This window comes from Fistularia commersonii, chromosome 24 (genome assembly GCF_037954325.1).
Source record: "Fistularia commersonii isolate RoL2024-O1a breed Wild chromosome 24, RoL_Fcom_v1.0, whole genome shotgun sequence".
Classification (NCBI taxonomy): domain Eukaryota; kingdom Metazoa; phylum Chordata; class Actinopteri; order Syngnathiformes; family Fistulariidae; genus Fistularia; species Fistularia commersonii.
This window is the reverse complement of record NC_141307.1, coordinates 362,632-374,335: the sequence shown is the minus strand read 5'-3', so window position 1 is coordinate 374,335 and position 11,704 is coordinate 362,632. Positions and strand designations below refer to the sequence as shown.

Here is an 11,704-nt window from a genome sequence, read left to right as displayed (position 1 = left end):
CACAGCAGGATGGTAAAGATATTCTTATCCTGTTAATGATAGGGCCTGAACTAGTTATTGCCCGGTAATACTAGTTATTGGTGAATATTCCCGGTGTGGAGGTGAGAGGGAGAGCGGGGCCACGGCTGGAATTACACTTTATTATTAAACTGCAGGATTTCACAACAAAACTTAGAAATAGTTTTTGGACAGCGGGAGGAAGACGGAGAGCCCGGTCCGCCGGCCGAGACCCTCGACCCCGCCGGGCGGGACCGGTTCCGGGCCCGTGGCGAGCAGACGGGTGACGGAGAAGCGGGGAGAACCTCAGCGGAGCTCCTGCTGGATTAGAAGGTAAGAGCATCTTCACTCCGTCTACAGCAGCACACAGTCCGAGTCCTTGTCCCGCCTCCTGGCTCCGCCCTGAAGCGCCCCCTGACCTCTGACCTGCGGGGGAAACACGGCGGCGGTGAGCGGAACCTCCCGGGGACGGCGGCGGGTCGGAGGGCGAGCCACTGACCTGCGGCGCCGGCTGCTGCGGGCCCTGCGGCGCCCCCTGCTGCTGGTACTCCTCCTGCTGCAGCTGGCGGGCCAGCTCCAGGTCGCTGAGCGGCGCCGCCGTCACGCCGTCCTGCTGCTGCTGCAGGGACACGGCCACCAGGTAGTCCTGACACACACAGCCCGGGTTACACCACGACGCCGACGGGCGGGCGGGCGGGCCCGCGGGCCGGCGCTCCGCCCCCTCACCTGCTGGATCTGCCTCTGCTGGTCGGCGGCGGGGGGCGGGGCTCTCTGCGGCGGGTGGCACAGGCGGAAATGGGCGTCGCAGAAGTTGCCGTCGCCCTCGACGTTGTGGAGAGACTCCCAGACCAGAGCCTCCTCCTGCAGGAAGCCCTGGTCCGTCACCAGCAGGTACAGGTGGCCCTGAGGGACGCCGGCACCTTAGCATGCCACCCATCTCCATGGCGACACTGCACGTGTGTGTGTGTGTGTGTGTGTGTGTGTGTGTGTGTGTGTGTGTGTGTGTGTGTGTGTGTGTGTGTGTGTGTGTGTGTGTGTGTGTGTGTGTGTGTGTGTGTGTGTGTGTGTGTGTGTCCACCTTGTGTTTGATCATGGTACTGAAGTGGTTGTTCCTGAAGAAGACGGACAGCTCCCCCTCCGTCGCCGTGGCGTTGAGCTCGCACAGGCCATGGTACGACAGCTGCGTCGCCGTCGACTCCAGGAACTGCTCCGCCGCCAGAGCTGGTCACACACACACACACACACATTTACTGCTGTCTTCCAAATTGCTTACGTGTGTGTGTCTCACCTTCGCTAACTTGGCTGCTATCAGCTGAATGTTTGTAGTCAATGATCTTCTCCACTAGCTGGTTGTAGCTCAGCTTCCCCACCGAGGCCATCGTCTCGGGGCTCTGCGCACACACACACACACACACACACACACACACACACACACACACACACACCCAAGAACAGGAGCAGAGGTGAATGCGGCATGCCGCAGGTGGCTAGGAGGGATGCTAGCCCACTAGCCCACCTGCGGGTCGAGCAGCCAGCCGTGGTACAGCGGGATGTCCAGCAGGTCGAACACGATGCACTCAGGCGTGTACTCGAAGTCAGCCACGCCCGTGAAGCGCACGTTCACATCCAGGCCTGTAGACAGCTTGGGCAGCACCGCCATGGCGTCACTCATGTTCTGACACACACAAACAGGATTTGTAGGCTCTGATTCTCCAACACTTTAGTGTGTGTGTGTGTGTGTGTGTGTGTGTGGACATGCACACCTGCTGGAAGTTGAGCTCCATCCCATCCGTCTTCTCCCTGGGCATCACGGACAACACACATTCCCCTGTGGTGTGACACACACACACACACACACAACAGAAGCAGGTCATGTGACTGTTGTGGGGCCGCAGGCGGCAGCTGATTGGCTAGAAGGGAACTCACCCAGGTGGGCCATCAGGTCCTCAGTGGTGACCACCTCTGTCTGGGCGGGAAGCTTGGCCTGCACACACACACACACACACACACACACGTGAGATTGTGAGGTCACCTGTGGCGAGCAGCAGCAGCAGCAGCAGGAGGAGGAGGTCCACCTTCCAGCGCAGGAAGAGGGTGTTCATGATGGCGAGCAGAGGACAGGGTCCGTTCTCGCTCTGCGTGATGATGGGCGTCTTCTTCTCCTTCCATGTGATCCACTTCACCAGGTAGTACGCCGGCGTGCAGGGAGCGGTGGCGGCGCCGCCTGTGGACAGAGGAGGAGCTGCGGTGACCGAGGACGCGGCGCCCGGAGGTGCACGTGAGCTCCAGAGGAGCGGGGAGGTCTGCGGGACGCACCGACCGCTTCCTCCCTGAGGACGGGGACCTCCGTGGACGGGGACCGGGCCTCGGCGCCCGGGGCCGAGCAGGACGAGGACTGGCCGTCGTCGGCGTCCAGGGACGTCCCCGTCACCGTGACGACGTCCGACAGCTCCAGGCTGGGGAGGGAGAAGGAGGCCGAGTCGCTGGAGCCGCCCGCCGTCGCCGCCGAGAAGCTGTCGTCCAGATCCGCGTCCGAACCTGCGAGAAAAGTCCGGCACGGTTCAGGACTGGCACGCGAGGATGAGGAACGGCGCCGAGCTTCGGGCCGTTCCACTTCCTCCCGCGGGGGTCGGAGGTCACTCACGTGGCTCGGCGGCGTCCCCCGCTGGCGTGACGTTTCCCGGCGGGGAAGACGGCGGCTCCACCACCGGCGAGCCGTCCGTCCCGTTGCTGCTCGGGGGCTCAGATTTGACCTCTGACCTCTCTGCTGTCACCACCAGCTTCTTGGCAGGCGGCGACTCCTCGCCGGCGCCCGCTGTGGCGGCCGCCGTGTCCGCCATGTCCACCCGAGGCTCTGCTGGCAGAGGCGTGAGGGAATCGCTCAGCACGCCGCTCCCAGGCCGCGCCGCAGCCGCCGGGCGCTCTCTCTGCTCGACATGAACCCGGCCTCACGGGGAGTCCCGGACCCTCGCCGCCCGGACCCGCCCAGGACCTGGGACCGAGGACGCAGAACATTCAGGAAGTGACATCATCACGTCAGGTGGGTGTCGCGCCACCCCTCGCCCCCCCTGAAGAAACCGAGGACAGATGGAGCGGTTCTGTCCCCGAGGGGCACGGCGGCGGACTGCGGGCCTTTTGTTCTGCAGCCAATCGGAGACGAGCACCGGCCCTATGAGGATCTTTGTTCCCTGGAGAACAAACGGCATTCAGTCTATGCAGAAACCATGGAAACAGAGGGGGGAAAGAGCAAACTATGCTCAGCTATCTCGCGGGAGGAGGCTCAGTCAGATGATAAAATGAAGTATTCCCTCTGATTCCCCTGGGAGGTAAAAACCAGCTTCCGGTCAACGCACGTCCTCACAAGATGGCGCTGGTGTTCCGCATCCGGTCCGCCGGATAAACATGCGATGACGTCACGCTAACCGGAGCGGCTAACAAAACAAACCGCTGTGCTTGTGCGTGTGTTTGCGCCTCCCCTGACGTGACCTCAATGCCGGAGACGCGGCGGCTGTGTTTTTGTTCCGGTCTGGCGGAACTCGGTGACCGAGCAGCCGCGGACCCGACCCGCGGGTCCCGAACCGGGACCGGAACCCCCGCGCCCCCCACTCACCGGGCAGTAATCTCCTTTGTAGCGGATGAGCTAGCTTCTGCAAGGCTAACAGGTTAGCTCCTGTTAGCTCGGCTCCCAGAGCGCCGAGAGCCCCACCTCCAGCGGGTTCCGGTACCGGACCGAGCGGGCCACCTCACCGGCACTGGGAACCGTAGTCCCGGCCAACTCTCGGAAGAGTTCCAGGTCCGGAATCTGCGCTGGTTCCGGGGCTAGCGGTCCACTCAGCGGCCAGCTGACTGCCCTACGGCCACGCCCACTGCTGGCTGTTACCACATCCGGGCCCTTTGGTGACGTCACATCCGGGCCCTCACAGCGAGAACTTCCAACCGTTTCAATTTTAATCGAGTCGCGCATGCGCAAGAATTTGATCACAAAAATTCCTGAATGAAAGTAAATATTTTTGAAGTTTGTATTCCAAAACGGCTTCAAACAAAAATCGTTAACTATTTTTATTTTATAGGATTTCAGCGCCTCCAAGCAGGTCTAAAGAATTATTCTAAATTGATTCTCAGGCTGTTAGGTGAATAATTAACCCCAAAATCTGTAGTCTGTCACACAAAGCCCCTTTTAAACATAAAATAATCAAATCTTCACAAAACACTTCATCCACGTCAACGTGTGACGCATTTACTCATTCGAACCACTGCGTGTCGCTGTTGTTCGGTTTGCGGAGCTGCAGAACCTTCAAAACCACCTGCGAGAAGGTGAAAATCCTACTTTTAACGCATGAAAACCGAGCTTGTCGTGTTTTGACGTAAAATACCGAAGACAAACTGTGACGCTGATTCAGGGGCCAGAGGTCCAGGGACCCCATGGAGGCAGCAAGGAGAAAGATGTCGGAGCTGTGTGTGTGTGTGTGTGTGTGTCTGGACCTGTTTCATCTGGTCATGCTCGTTGACAAACCTTATGAGTCAGAAGGTTGTCCCGCCTTGAAATGCTGTAAACATGCACTTCTTTGGCAACTGTGTGCGTGTGTGTGCGTGCACGCGCCGTGTCTATGAGTTTATACACACTCGTTTGTTCAACACTGTGTGTGTGTGTGTATGTGTGTGTGGGTGTTGGTGCAAGCAGCAGGTTGCAGCCTGTTTTACCCCACCTTGCTGGGAAGTCAAGGTCGCCGTGGTAACGGGGCGGGGCGTGTCTGGCCCACTCACACGGCGAGGCGTCGGTACAGGTGAGCTGTGGGAGTGTGGCGGCGGCGGCAGCGGCGGCCATGATGTCTGCAGGTGCGTCCTGGAGTGTCAATAAAGTCCGGAAGGCCGAGGGAGAAGACGACGACGACGACGCCGGACGAGCCGTGACCTCTGACCTCACAGACGCGTCCTGTCCGGGAGCAAACGACCAAGGGAACCTTCCAGACCTTCTCCAGGAAACAGGAAGTGATTTTATTTATGTTTAGTCAGCACCTTTGGAGACACTTACAAATCTGATGATGTTGTTTAAGACTCTCTTGGATTGAGCCTGAGGGTTACTTTGTGTGTGTGTGTGTGTGTGTGTGTGTGTGTGTGTGTGTGTGTGTGTGTGTGTGTGTGTGTGCAGGTGGTCCACCATGTTGGAACCTCCTCCTCCTGGAGGCCCCTCAGGTACCAGAAGTTAGCTTAGCCTCCTCCAGGCCGGCAGACGCTGCTGCTGTCGCTCCTCACCGTGTACTTGTACTCTCGGGTATTTGTTGTACTTCAACCTCCACAAAGTACTCTGTGCTTCATCTGTCTTTCTAAAGTACTTTCTTCTGCCACCCAAACACCTTTGCAGGCTACGGGCTTCGTCGATTGCTGTCACACTCATCCTTCCATCCACTCCTTTCCGTCCTTCCTTCCGCTGTGCTTCATCACATGGACGGCTCCGGCCTGCTAGCTGGGTTTACAGCAGCTAGCTTACGAGACGGGAATTAGCAGAGCGCTGCGCTGTGTAGCTATCAGCTAAAGTCAAGATGCTAACTAGCGATGAGGAACCTAGTTCTAGCTGTCTGTTTGAAGCGAGTTAACGCCAACGATCCGGCGGCCGGTTAAATCAGCTAACTGGCTAACAGGATACATGGCCGCTAGCTGACTAGCGAGTTAGCCGAACCTAGCCAGCAGGTGGTAGCTAACTAACTAGCTACCCAAAACAATTGACACACTGAGGAAGAACGTGTGAGACGAAGGTCCCGCTCCTCTTCGCTTCTTCTCGCTCCTCCTCAGAGGAAGATGCTGGAGAAAACAGTTGCGTCGCCACGGCAACCACAGCCACCCACTGTACAGGTGTAAAGGAGGCGGGCGGGCGTCAGCTGGACGCTGCAGACGTCCAGGACCAAGGTGAGGAAGACCAGGAGGGTGAGGAGGTCCAGGAGCAGAAGGAAGACCAAGACCCAAAGGGGGACGGAGAGCAGCAGGACAGAGGCAGGGAGGAAGACCAGGCAGGTACGGGGTCACATGACACCCCTCTTCCTGTCCCACCTGGCCTCCTGGCCGCCGACTTCCTGTCCCACCTGACTTCCTGTCCTCTGGTCCTCAGGTGCCTACGATGTCCAGGCTGAGCCTCAGACGCCGTCCAGTTCCAGACCAGGTGAGCACACGCACACACACACACACACACACACACACACACACACATACATACACTCTGCTCGTACACTGACAGTCTATGACATCACTTCCTGTTTCCAGCCCCGCCCACTAGCCTGCGGCTGTCAGGGTCACGACCCGGGAAGAAGAAGGTTCTGGTTGCTCCAGTGCTCAGTTTGTCCTTAGGTGTTCACCACACACACACACACACACACACACACACACACACACACACACACACACACACACACACACAGAGGAAATGTCAGCGTGTGTGTGTCCAGGCCGTAGTGAGACCCTGCTGTCGGACGAGGCCCCCGCCTGCTTCCTGTCCCCGTCGCCGGAGGATGAGGACGACGGCGGTCTGGACTTCGACCTGGACGCCATGGACACGCCGTCGGACAGCGAGTCGCTGCCGTTCGCCGACGGCGTCCTGGACCTGGAAGGTGAGAGGTCAGAGGTCAGAGGGGTCCTAGCTCGCCGTCTGACGTCGCCGTCTCCCCCGTCAGACGACCTGCGGCGCCTGGACGTGGCGTGCGGCAGCGGCGGCCCCGGGGCCCTGGAGCGCGAGGACACGGTGGACCCGTCCGGCACCAGGTGGCGCCGCTTCTCCACCGGCGAGCCGCCGCAGGTCAGCCGCGTCAACATGAGCGTCCTGGAGCCGTTCCTCAGGGTGCTGGCGCACGGGGGTGAGCCCGGCGTCGTGATGTCACTTCCCCCCCCCCCCCGCCCTCGCCGCCCCTCACCCTCCCCGTCCCCACCCAGGTTACTACGGAGACGGGAACGACATCATCGTGTTCTCCTCCTGCTACCTGCCCGAAAACAGCCTGGAAAACTACCGCTACGTGATGGACAACCTGTTCAGGTGAGGAGGGGGCGGGGCCGGAAGGTGACCCCGCCGACCTCTGACCTCTGACCTCCGGCCCCAGGTACGTGGTGGGGACCCTGGAGCTGATGGTGGCGGAGAACTACGTGATCGTGTACCTGTGCGCCGGCGGGCAGAAGGACCGGCTGCCGGGGATCGGCTGGCTCAGGGAGTGCTACGCCGCCATCGCCCGACGGTACGCCGAGCTCTCGCCGCGCTGTCGTCATGGTTACCGATCCCCGCGAGGCCCCGGAGGTCGACTTCCCGTCTGAGGTCGAGATCCCGCAGAGACCCGCGTGCACTTCCCTGATCGGCCTCCGGGGGCGGAGCGGCGCCGACGCCCCGCTGCCCTGGATGTTCTAGACTAAGAGCTGCGGCCTTCAAGGAGCAAAGTTCTCCCTTCAGCCCCTTATCTTGGTCCCTGTGGACTCTCACCTCCTCCACCTTCTCCTGCCAGTCAGCTGCAGTACCAGCGTGTCAACACAGGAGGACGTCAGATCTTCTCTGCACTTACCAGGCCTCTGTGTGTGTGTGTGTGTGTGTGTGTGTGTGTGTGTGTGTGTGCAGGCTGAGGAAGAACCTGAAGGGTCTCTACCTGGTTCACCCCACCTGGTACATCAAGGCTCTGGTCACAGTCATCAAACCCTTCATCAGGTCAGGAGCTCCTCTTCTTCTCCTCCTCTTGTCCTCCATGGGTGTGGAGATGAAGGTCAGCGATGGATGTCTTCTTCTCCTCTTCTTCAGCTCCAAGTTCAGCAGGAAGCTGAGGTTCGTGGACAGCCTGGAGGAGCTGGGCCGCCTCGTCCCCACCGAGTACGTGCAGATCCCTGCCTGCGTCCGCCAGTGAGTGACACACACACATACACACACACACACACACACACACACACACACACACACACACACACACACACACACACACACACACACACACACACACACACGCGCCTGGCTGTATCTGATGATGTCACCGCTGCAGGTATGACCTGAGCCTGTCCCGGTGAGACGCTCTGAGCCTCCAAGGCCTCGCGAGGAACCGAGGAACCCGCGGAGGAGGAAGGGCTCGTCTGCCTGAAGATGGCCGACGCCGGAGGCCTCGTCCGAGGGCGGGAGGTCTTCTGCTCCTGAATAAACTCCAGAAGGTTCTTAGTCTGCATGTGAGTCTTTGGGACGGCCGGGGTTGGAGAGGAGGTGCTGGAGGTCCTGCTGGAGCTTCTGCAGCTCCTCTCACCTGCACACACCTCCAGGAGGAGGCCAGGGGAAACTGCAGGCATTCATCCCACACAGGAAGCCCCCCCATGTGTGTGTGTGTGTGTGTTGTAGTGTGTGTGTGTGTGTGTGTGTGTGTGTGTGGACACAGCGGCTGCACAGGAAATGGGTCCTGACAGGAAGGAAGTGAGGTCTGCTGAGGAAACTCCATAAACAGGAACCCAGAGGAGGCGCAGTGAGAGCGTGTGCTTCCTGCTGCAGCTCAGCGAGGAGAAGCCGTCCCTGAAGGTCCACCACCAGCCCCGACCACAGGGGGCGCCCCGGACCTTCTGTCTGGACCTTCTGAAGGGGCTTCCTGGAGAACATCTGGGAAGAACCTGAGCGGAGCTCTCTGATTGGCTGGGGTTCTCCGCAGGGCTCCCCGTGTTCAACCCGAACCCGACCGCGTGAAGTCTCCTCTGTGGAGCCCCTGAAGCTCCACATCTCCATGAAGACATCAGTCCTCCATCAGCAGGACCTTCTGGACCCTCTGAGGATCTCATACATCAGCAAGGTTCAACAGCAAGCCCCCCCCCCCCACACACAGGCATCATTTCCTCCAAAGAGCTCGTCTCCATGACAACACACACACGCACACATACCCTTCATTCTTGGACCGTGACCTTTGACCCCGGGACCGGCGTGGGGGTCCACCCAGATGGAACCGGGCCGCGGAGAAGCAGAGAAGAACGAGGAGCTCCTCCTCTGCCTCACTTTCTTCAGGGTCATGGTTGTAGGTTTCCACAGGTCCCCTGCTTGGTAATACAAGAAACAACACACACACACACACACACACACACCCTGGCCCCAGATGCTAAGCCCCGCCCCCGGTTCCCACTCCGTCAGTGTGTCAGAAATGCTGCTTTCCAGATGCTTGTAATAAAATCGCTGACGTGGACAATGTTCAGGTTCTCACACACACACACACACACACACACACACACACACAGAAATACACATATTTCACACACGATACATAAACACATAATACACACACGACTTACACGTGGACAAAATACACACATAATACACATGTATTACACAATACCACACATTATACGTACTCACACATCCTCACACACAATGTACAAACAATACACACACACACACACACACACACACACACACACACACACACACACACACACACACACAAGACAGCTGACAGGCAGCAGAGTTAACTGCTTAAACCGTTAGCATTTGAGCTTTGCACATTCATTGGGAGCTAATGTTTTAGTAGCAAAAAGCTAATATTAGGTAACAATGAGCTAGTATCAATGACAGTGAGCTAATGTTTTAGCCATCGTGAGCTAATATTCATGTAACAATGAGCTAATGTTAATGGCACTGAGCAAATGTTTTAGCTTCAAAAAGCTAATGTTTGTGTAACAAAGAGCTAATATTAATGACAGTGAGCTAATGTTTTAGCAGCAAAAAGCTAATATTCGTGTAACAAAGAGCTAATATTAATGACACTGAGCAAATGTTTGGCAGCAAAAAGCTAATATTCATATAACAATGCGCTATTGTTAATGACACTGAGCTAATGTTTTAGCAGCAAAAGGCTAATATTCATGTGACAATGAACTAAAGTTAATGTCAGTGAGCTAATGTTTTAGCAGCAAAAGGCTAATATTCATGTGACAATGAACTAATGTTAATGTCAGTGAGCTAATGTTTCAGCAATCGCGAGCTAATATTCATGTAACAATGAGCTGATATTAATGACAGTGAGCTAATGCATTAGCAGGACAAAGCTAATATTCATGTAACAATGAGCTAATGTTAATGAGAGTGGGCTAATGATCTACCAGCAAAAGGTTAATATTTATATAACAATGAGCTAATATTAATGACACTGAGCTAATATTTTAGCAGCAAAAAGGCTAATATTCTTGTTACAATGAGCTAATGTTAATGACACTGAGCAAATGTTTCGGAAGTAAAAAGCTAATATTCGTGTAACAATGAGCTAATATTAATGATGAGCTAATGTTTTAGCAGCAAAAGGCTAATATTCATGTGACAATGAACTAATGTTAATGTCAGTGAGCTAATGTTTCAGCAATCGCGGGCTAATATTCATGTAACAATGAGCTAATATTAATGACAGTGAGCTAATGCATTAGCAGGACAAAGCTAATATTCATGTAACAATGAGCTGATGTTCTACCAGCAAAATGTTATTATTAATATAACAATGAGCTAATGTTCATGACACTGAGCTAATATTTTAGCAGTAAAAAGCTAATATTCGTGTAACAATGAGCTTATATTAATGATGAGCTAATGTTTTAGCAGCAAAAAGCTAACATTCATGTAACAATAAGCTCATGTTAATAACTATGAACTAATTTTTCCGCCACATGAGCTTATATTCATGGAACTATGAGCTAATATTAATGTCAGTGAGCTCATGTTTTAGCTTTATGAGCGAATATTCATGTGAATATGACTTTATGCTGATGACAGAGAGCTAATGTTTTGGTGACAGCAGGCTAATATTTCAAATAACAGTGAGCTAATGTTCATGACAAAAAGCTAATGTTTTAGCATCTGCAGCTACAGCTTAAGTCAAGTGCGTCTCCACTCCCACGCTCCTGGGGTTCCCCGAACTCACCGCCCCGCTCGCACGCCTCCACCTCGCCGCCGCCGTGACTCAGCGGTTACCACGGCAACCTCCCGTGGGCGCAGCCAAACACACACCGCCGAGCTCCTGACCCCCGTCCTCCCTGAACACGCCGTTCTTTAAATAAACCCTGACTTCTGATTGGCCCGTCCTTTGTCCCAAATAGACGAGGCTCCGCTCGCACGCTCCAAAGATGGCGGCGGGTCCCGTGAAGCCCCGCCCCCAAGCGCCCACACAGGATTTCATCACTTTTATTTCTGTTTGAACGTAAAAAGCAAGACAAACAACTTCAGTCACATTTGCCCCCCTTCAAGTCCACTCATCAGACTGCAGGGTGATCAATACTCTCTGATCCACAGTCAATACTCTCAGAGCGCTGATCAATACGCTGATCAATCCCGCCGCCTCCAATAAATAACCCGTGCTTTTACTTTGGCGGGGCGGCGGCAGGAAGTGACGCGTCCACGCCGGGCTCACGGCTGCCGCTTCCTGTGACGTCCGGCCAGATCCCAGATCAGCTGACCGCGGGCTCGGCGGCGTCTCTGCGCGGCTCACGTGACAAACACGCTTGGTTGTGTGACGGTCTGATTGGGGGTCACGTGACATGTGGTTGGTCATGTGATGTGTTGCTGTCGGACATGTCGTGTAACAGACAGGTTGTTGGTCATGTGACATTATTGTTCATGTAATGTCTGGTCGTTGGTCATGTGACAGACATGTGATAAACATGTGGTTGGTCATGTGACTGTTGGTCACGTGATATGTTGTTGGTCATGTGACGGACATGTAGTTAGTCATGTGACCTGTGTGTC

The 11,704-nt window shown here is 55.9% G+C and overlaps 3 protein-coding genes across 7 annotated transcripts in view; 1 reads left to right on the top strand and 2 right to left on the bottom strand.

The window, feature by feature from the left end:
- Positions 1 to 120: 120 nt before the first annotated feature.
- mindy1 (MINDY lysine 48 deubiquitinase 1) lies at positions 121 to 4,760 on the bottom strand. 2 transcript variants are annotated; one of them, XM_086171539.1, is made up of 12 exons: positions 4,704 to 4,760; positions 2,642 to 2,989; positions 2,314 to 2,535; positions 2,073 to 2,221; positions 1,924 to 1,981; positions 1,761 to 1,825; positions 1,514 to 1,672; positions 1,286 to 1,388; positions 1,076 to 1,218; positions 724 to 900; positions 497 to 643; positions 121 to 423 (listed from the first exon to the last, which is right to left on the bottom strand). In XM_086171539.1, exons 2-12 carry the CDS (start codon positions 2,835 to 2,837, stop codon positions 352 to 354), a joined length of 1,491 nt encoding a protein of 496 aa, XP_086027665.1. In that variant the 5' UTR covers positions 2,838 to 2,989; positions 4,704 to 4,760; the 3' UTR covers positions 121 to 351. The 2 variants fall into 2 exon arrangements, with proteins under 2 accessions (XP_086027665.1, XP_086027664.1); XM_086171538.1 differs by lacking the exon at positions 4,704 to 4,760 and adding an exon at positions 3,608 to 3,883.
- Positions 4,745 to 8,160, top strand: LOC147219548 (BCL2/adenovirus E1B 19 kDa protein-interacting protein 2-like). 3 transcript variants are annotated; one of them, XM_086171547.1, is made up of 12 exons: positions 4,745 to 4,986; positions 5,147 to 5,190; positions 5,788 to 6,006; positions 6,101 to 6,151; positions 6,253 to 6,336; positions 6,435 to 6,596; positions 6,660 to 6,839; positions 6,916 to 7,015; positions 7,080 to 7,211; positions 7,583 to 7,669; positions 7,760 to 7,858; positions 7,995 to 8,160. In XM_086171547.1, the coding sequence occupies exons 2-12, from the start codon at positions 5,157 to 5,159 to the stop codon at positions 8,017 to 8,019; spliced, it is 1,173 nt and encodes a 390-aa protein (XP_086027673.1). In that variant the 5' UTR covers positions 4,745 to 4,986; positions 5,147 to 5,156; the 3' UTR covers positions 8,020 to 8,160. The 3 variants fall into 3 exon arrangements, with proteins under 3 accessions (XP_086027673.1, XP_086027671.1, XP_086027672.1); XM_086171545.1 differs by having other exon boundaries at positions 4,745 to 4,984; positions 5,148 to 5,190; positions 6,435 to 6,839; XM_086171546.1 differs by lacking the exon at positions 7,995 to 8,160 and having other exon boundaries at positions 4,745 to 4,983; positions 5,148 to 5,190; positions 6,435 to 6,839; positions 7,760 to 7,862.
- A 2,967-nt stretch (positions 8,161 to 11,127) lies between these two features.
- The window catches only part of cdc42se1 (CDC42 small effector 1), a 6,769-nt gene continuing 6,192 nt past the window's right edge, over positions 11,128 to 11,704 (bottom strand). For both annotated transcript variants that reach the window (XM_086171563.1, XM_086171564.1), the window contains exon 4: positions 11,128 to 11,704. This exon is cut by the window's right edge and continues 495 nt beyond it. The gene's annotated coding sequence lies outside the window, so the exon portion shown is untranslated.

Coding starts and splice junctions, on each gene's coding strand:
- mindy1 (XM_086171539.1), bottom strand. CDS start 2,837: ATGGCGGACACGGCGGCCGCCACAGCGGGCGCCGGCGAGGAGTCGCCG. Junction 2,536..2,641: donor GGGGGACGCCGCCGAGCCAC/GTGAGTGACCTC, acceptor CTTTTCTCGCAG/GTTCGGACGCGGATCTGGAC. Junction 1,826..1,923: donor GGACCTGATGGCCCACCTGG/GTGAGTTCCCTT, acceptor GTCACACCACAG/GGGAATGTGTGTTGTCCGTG.
- LOC147219548 (XM_086171545.1), top strand. CDS start 5,157: ATGTTGGAACCTCCTCCTCCTGGAGGCCCCTCAG. Junction 6,840..6,915: donor CAGGGTGCTGGCGCACGGGG/GTGAGCCCGGCG, acceptor GTCCCCACCCAG/GTTACTACGGAGACGGGAAC. Junction 7,670..7,759: donor GTCATCAAACCCTTCATCAG/GTCAGGAGCTCC, acceptor CCTCTTCTTCAG/CTCCAAGTTCAGCAGGAAGC.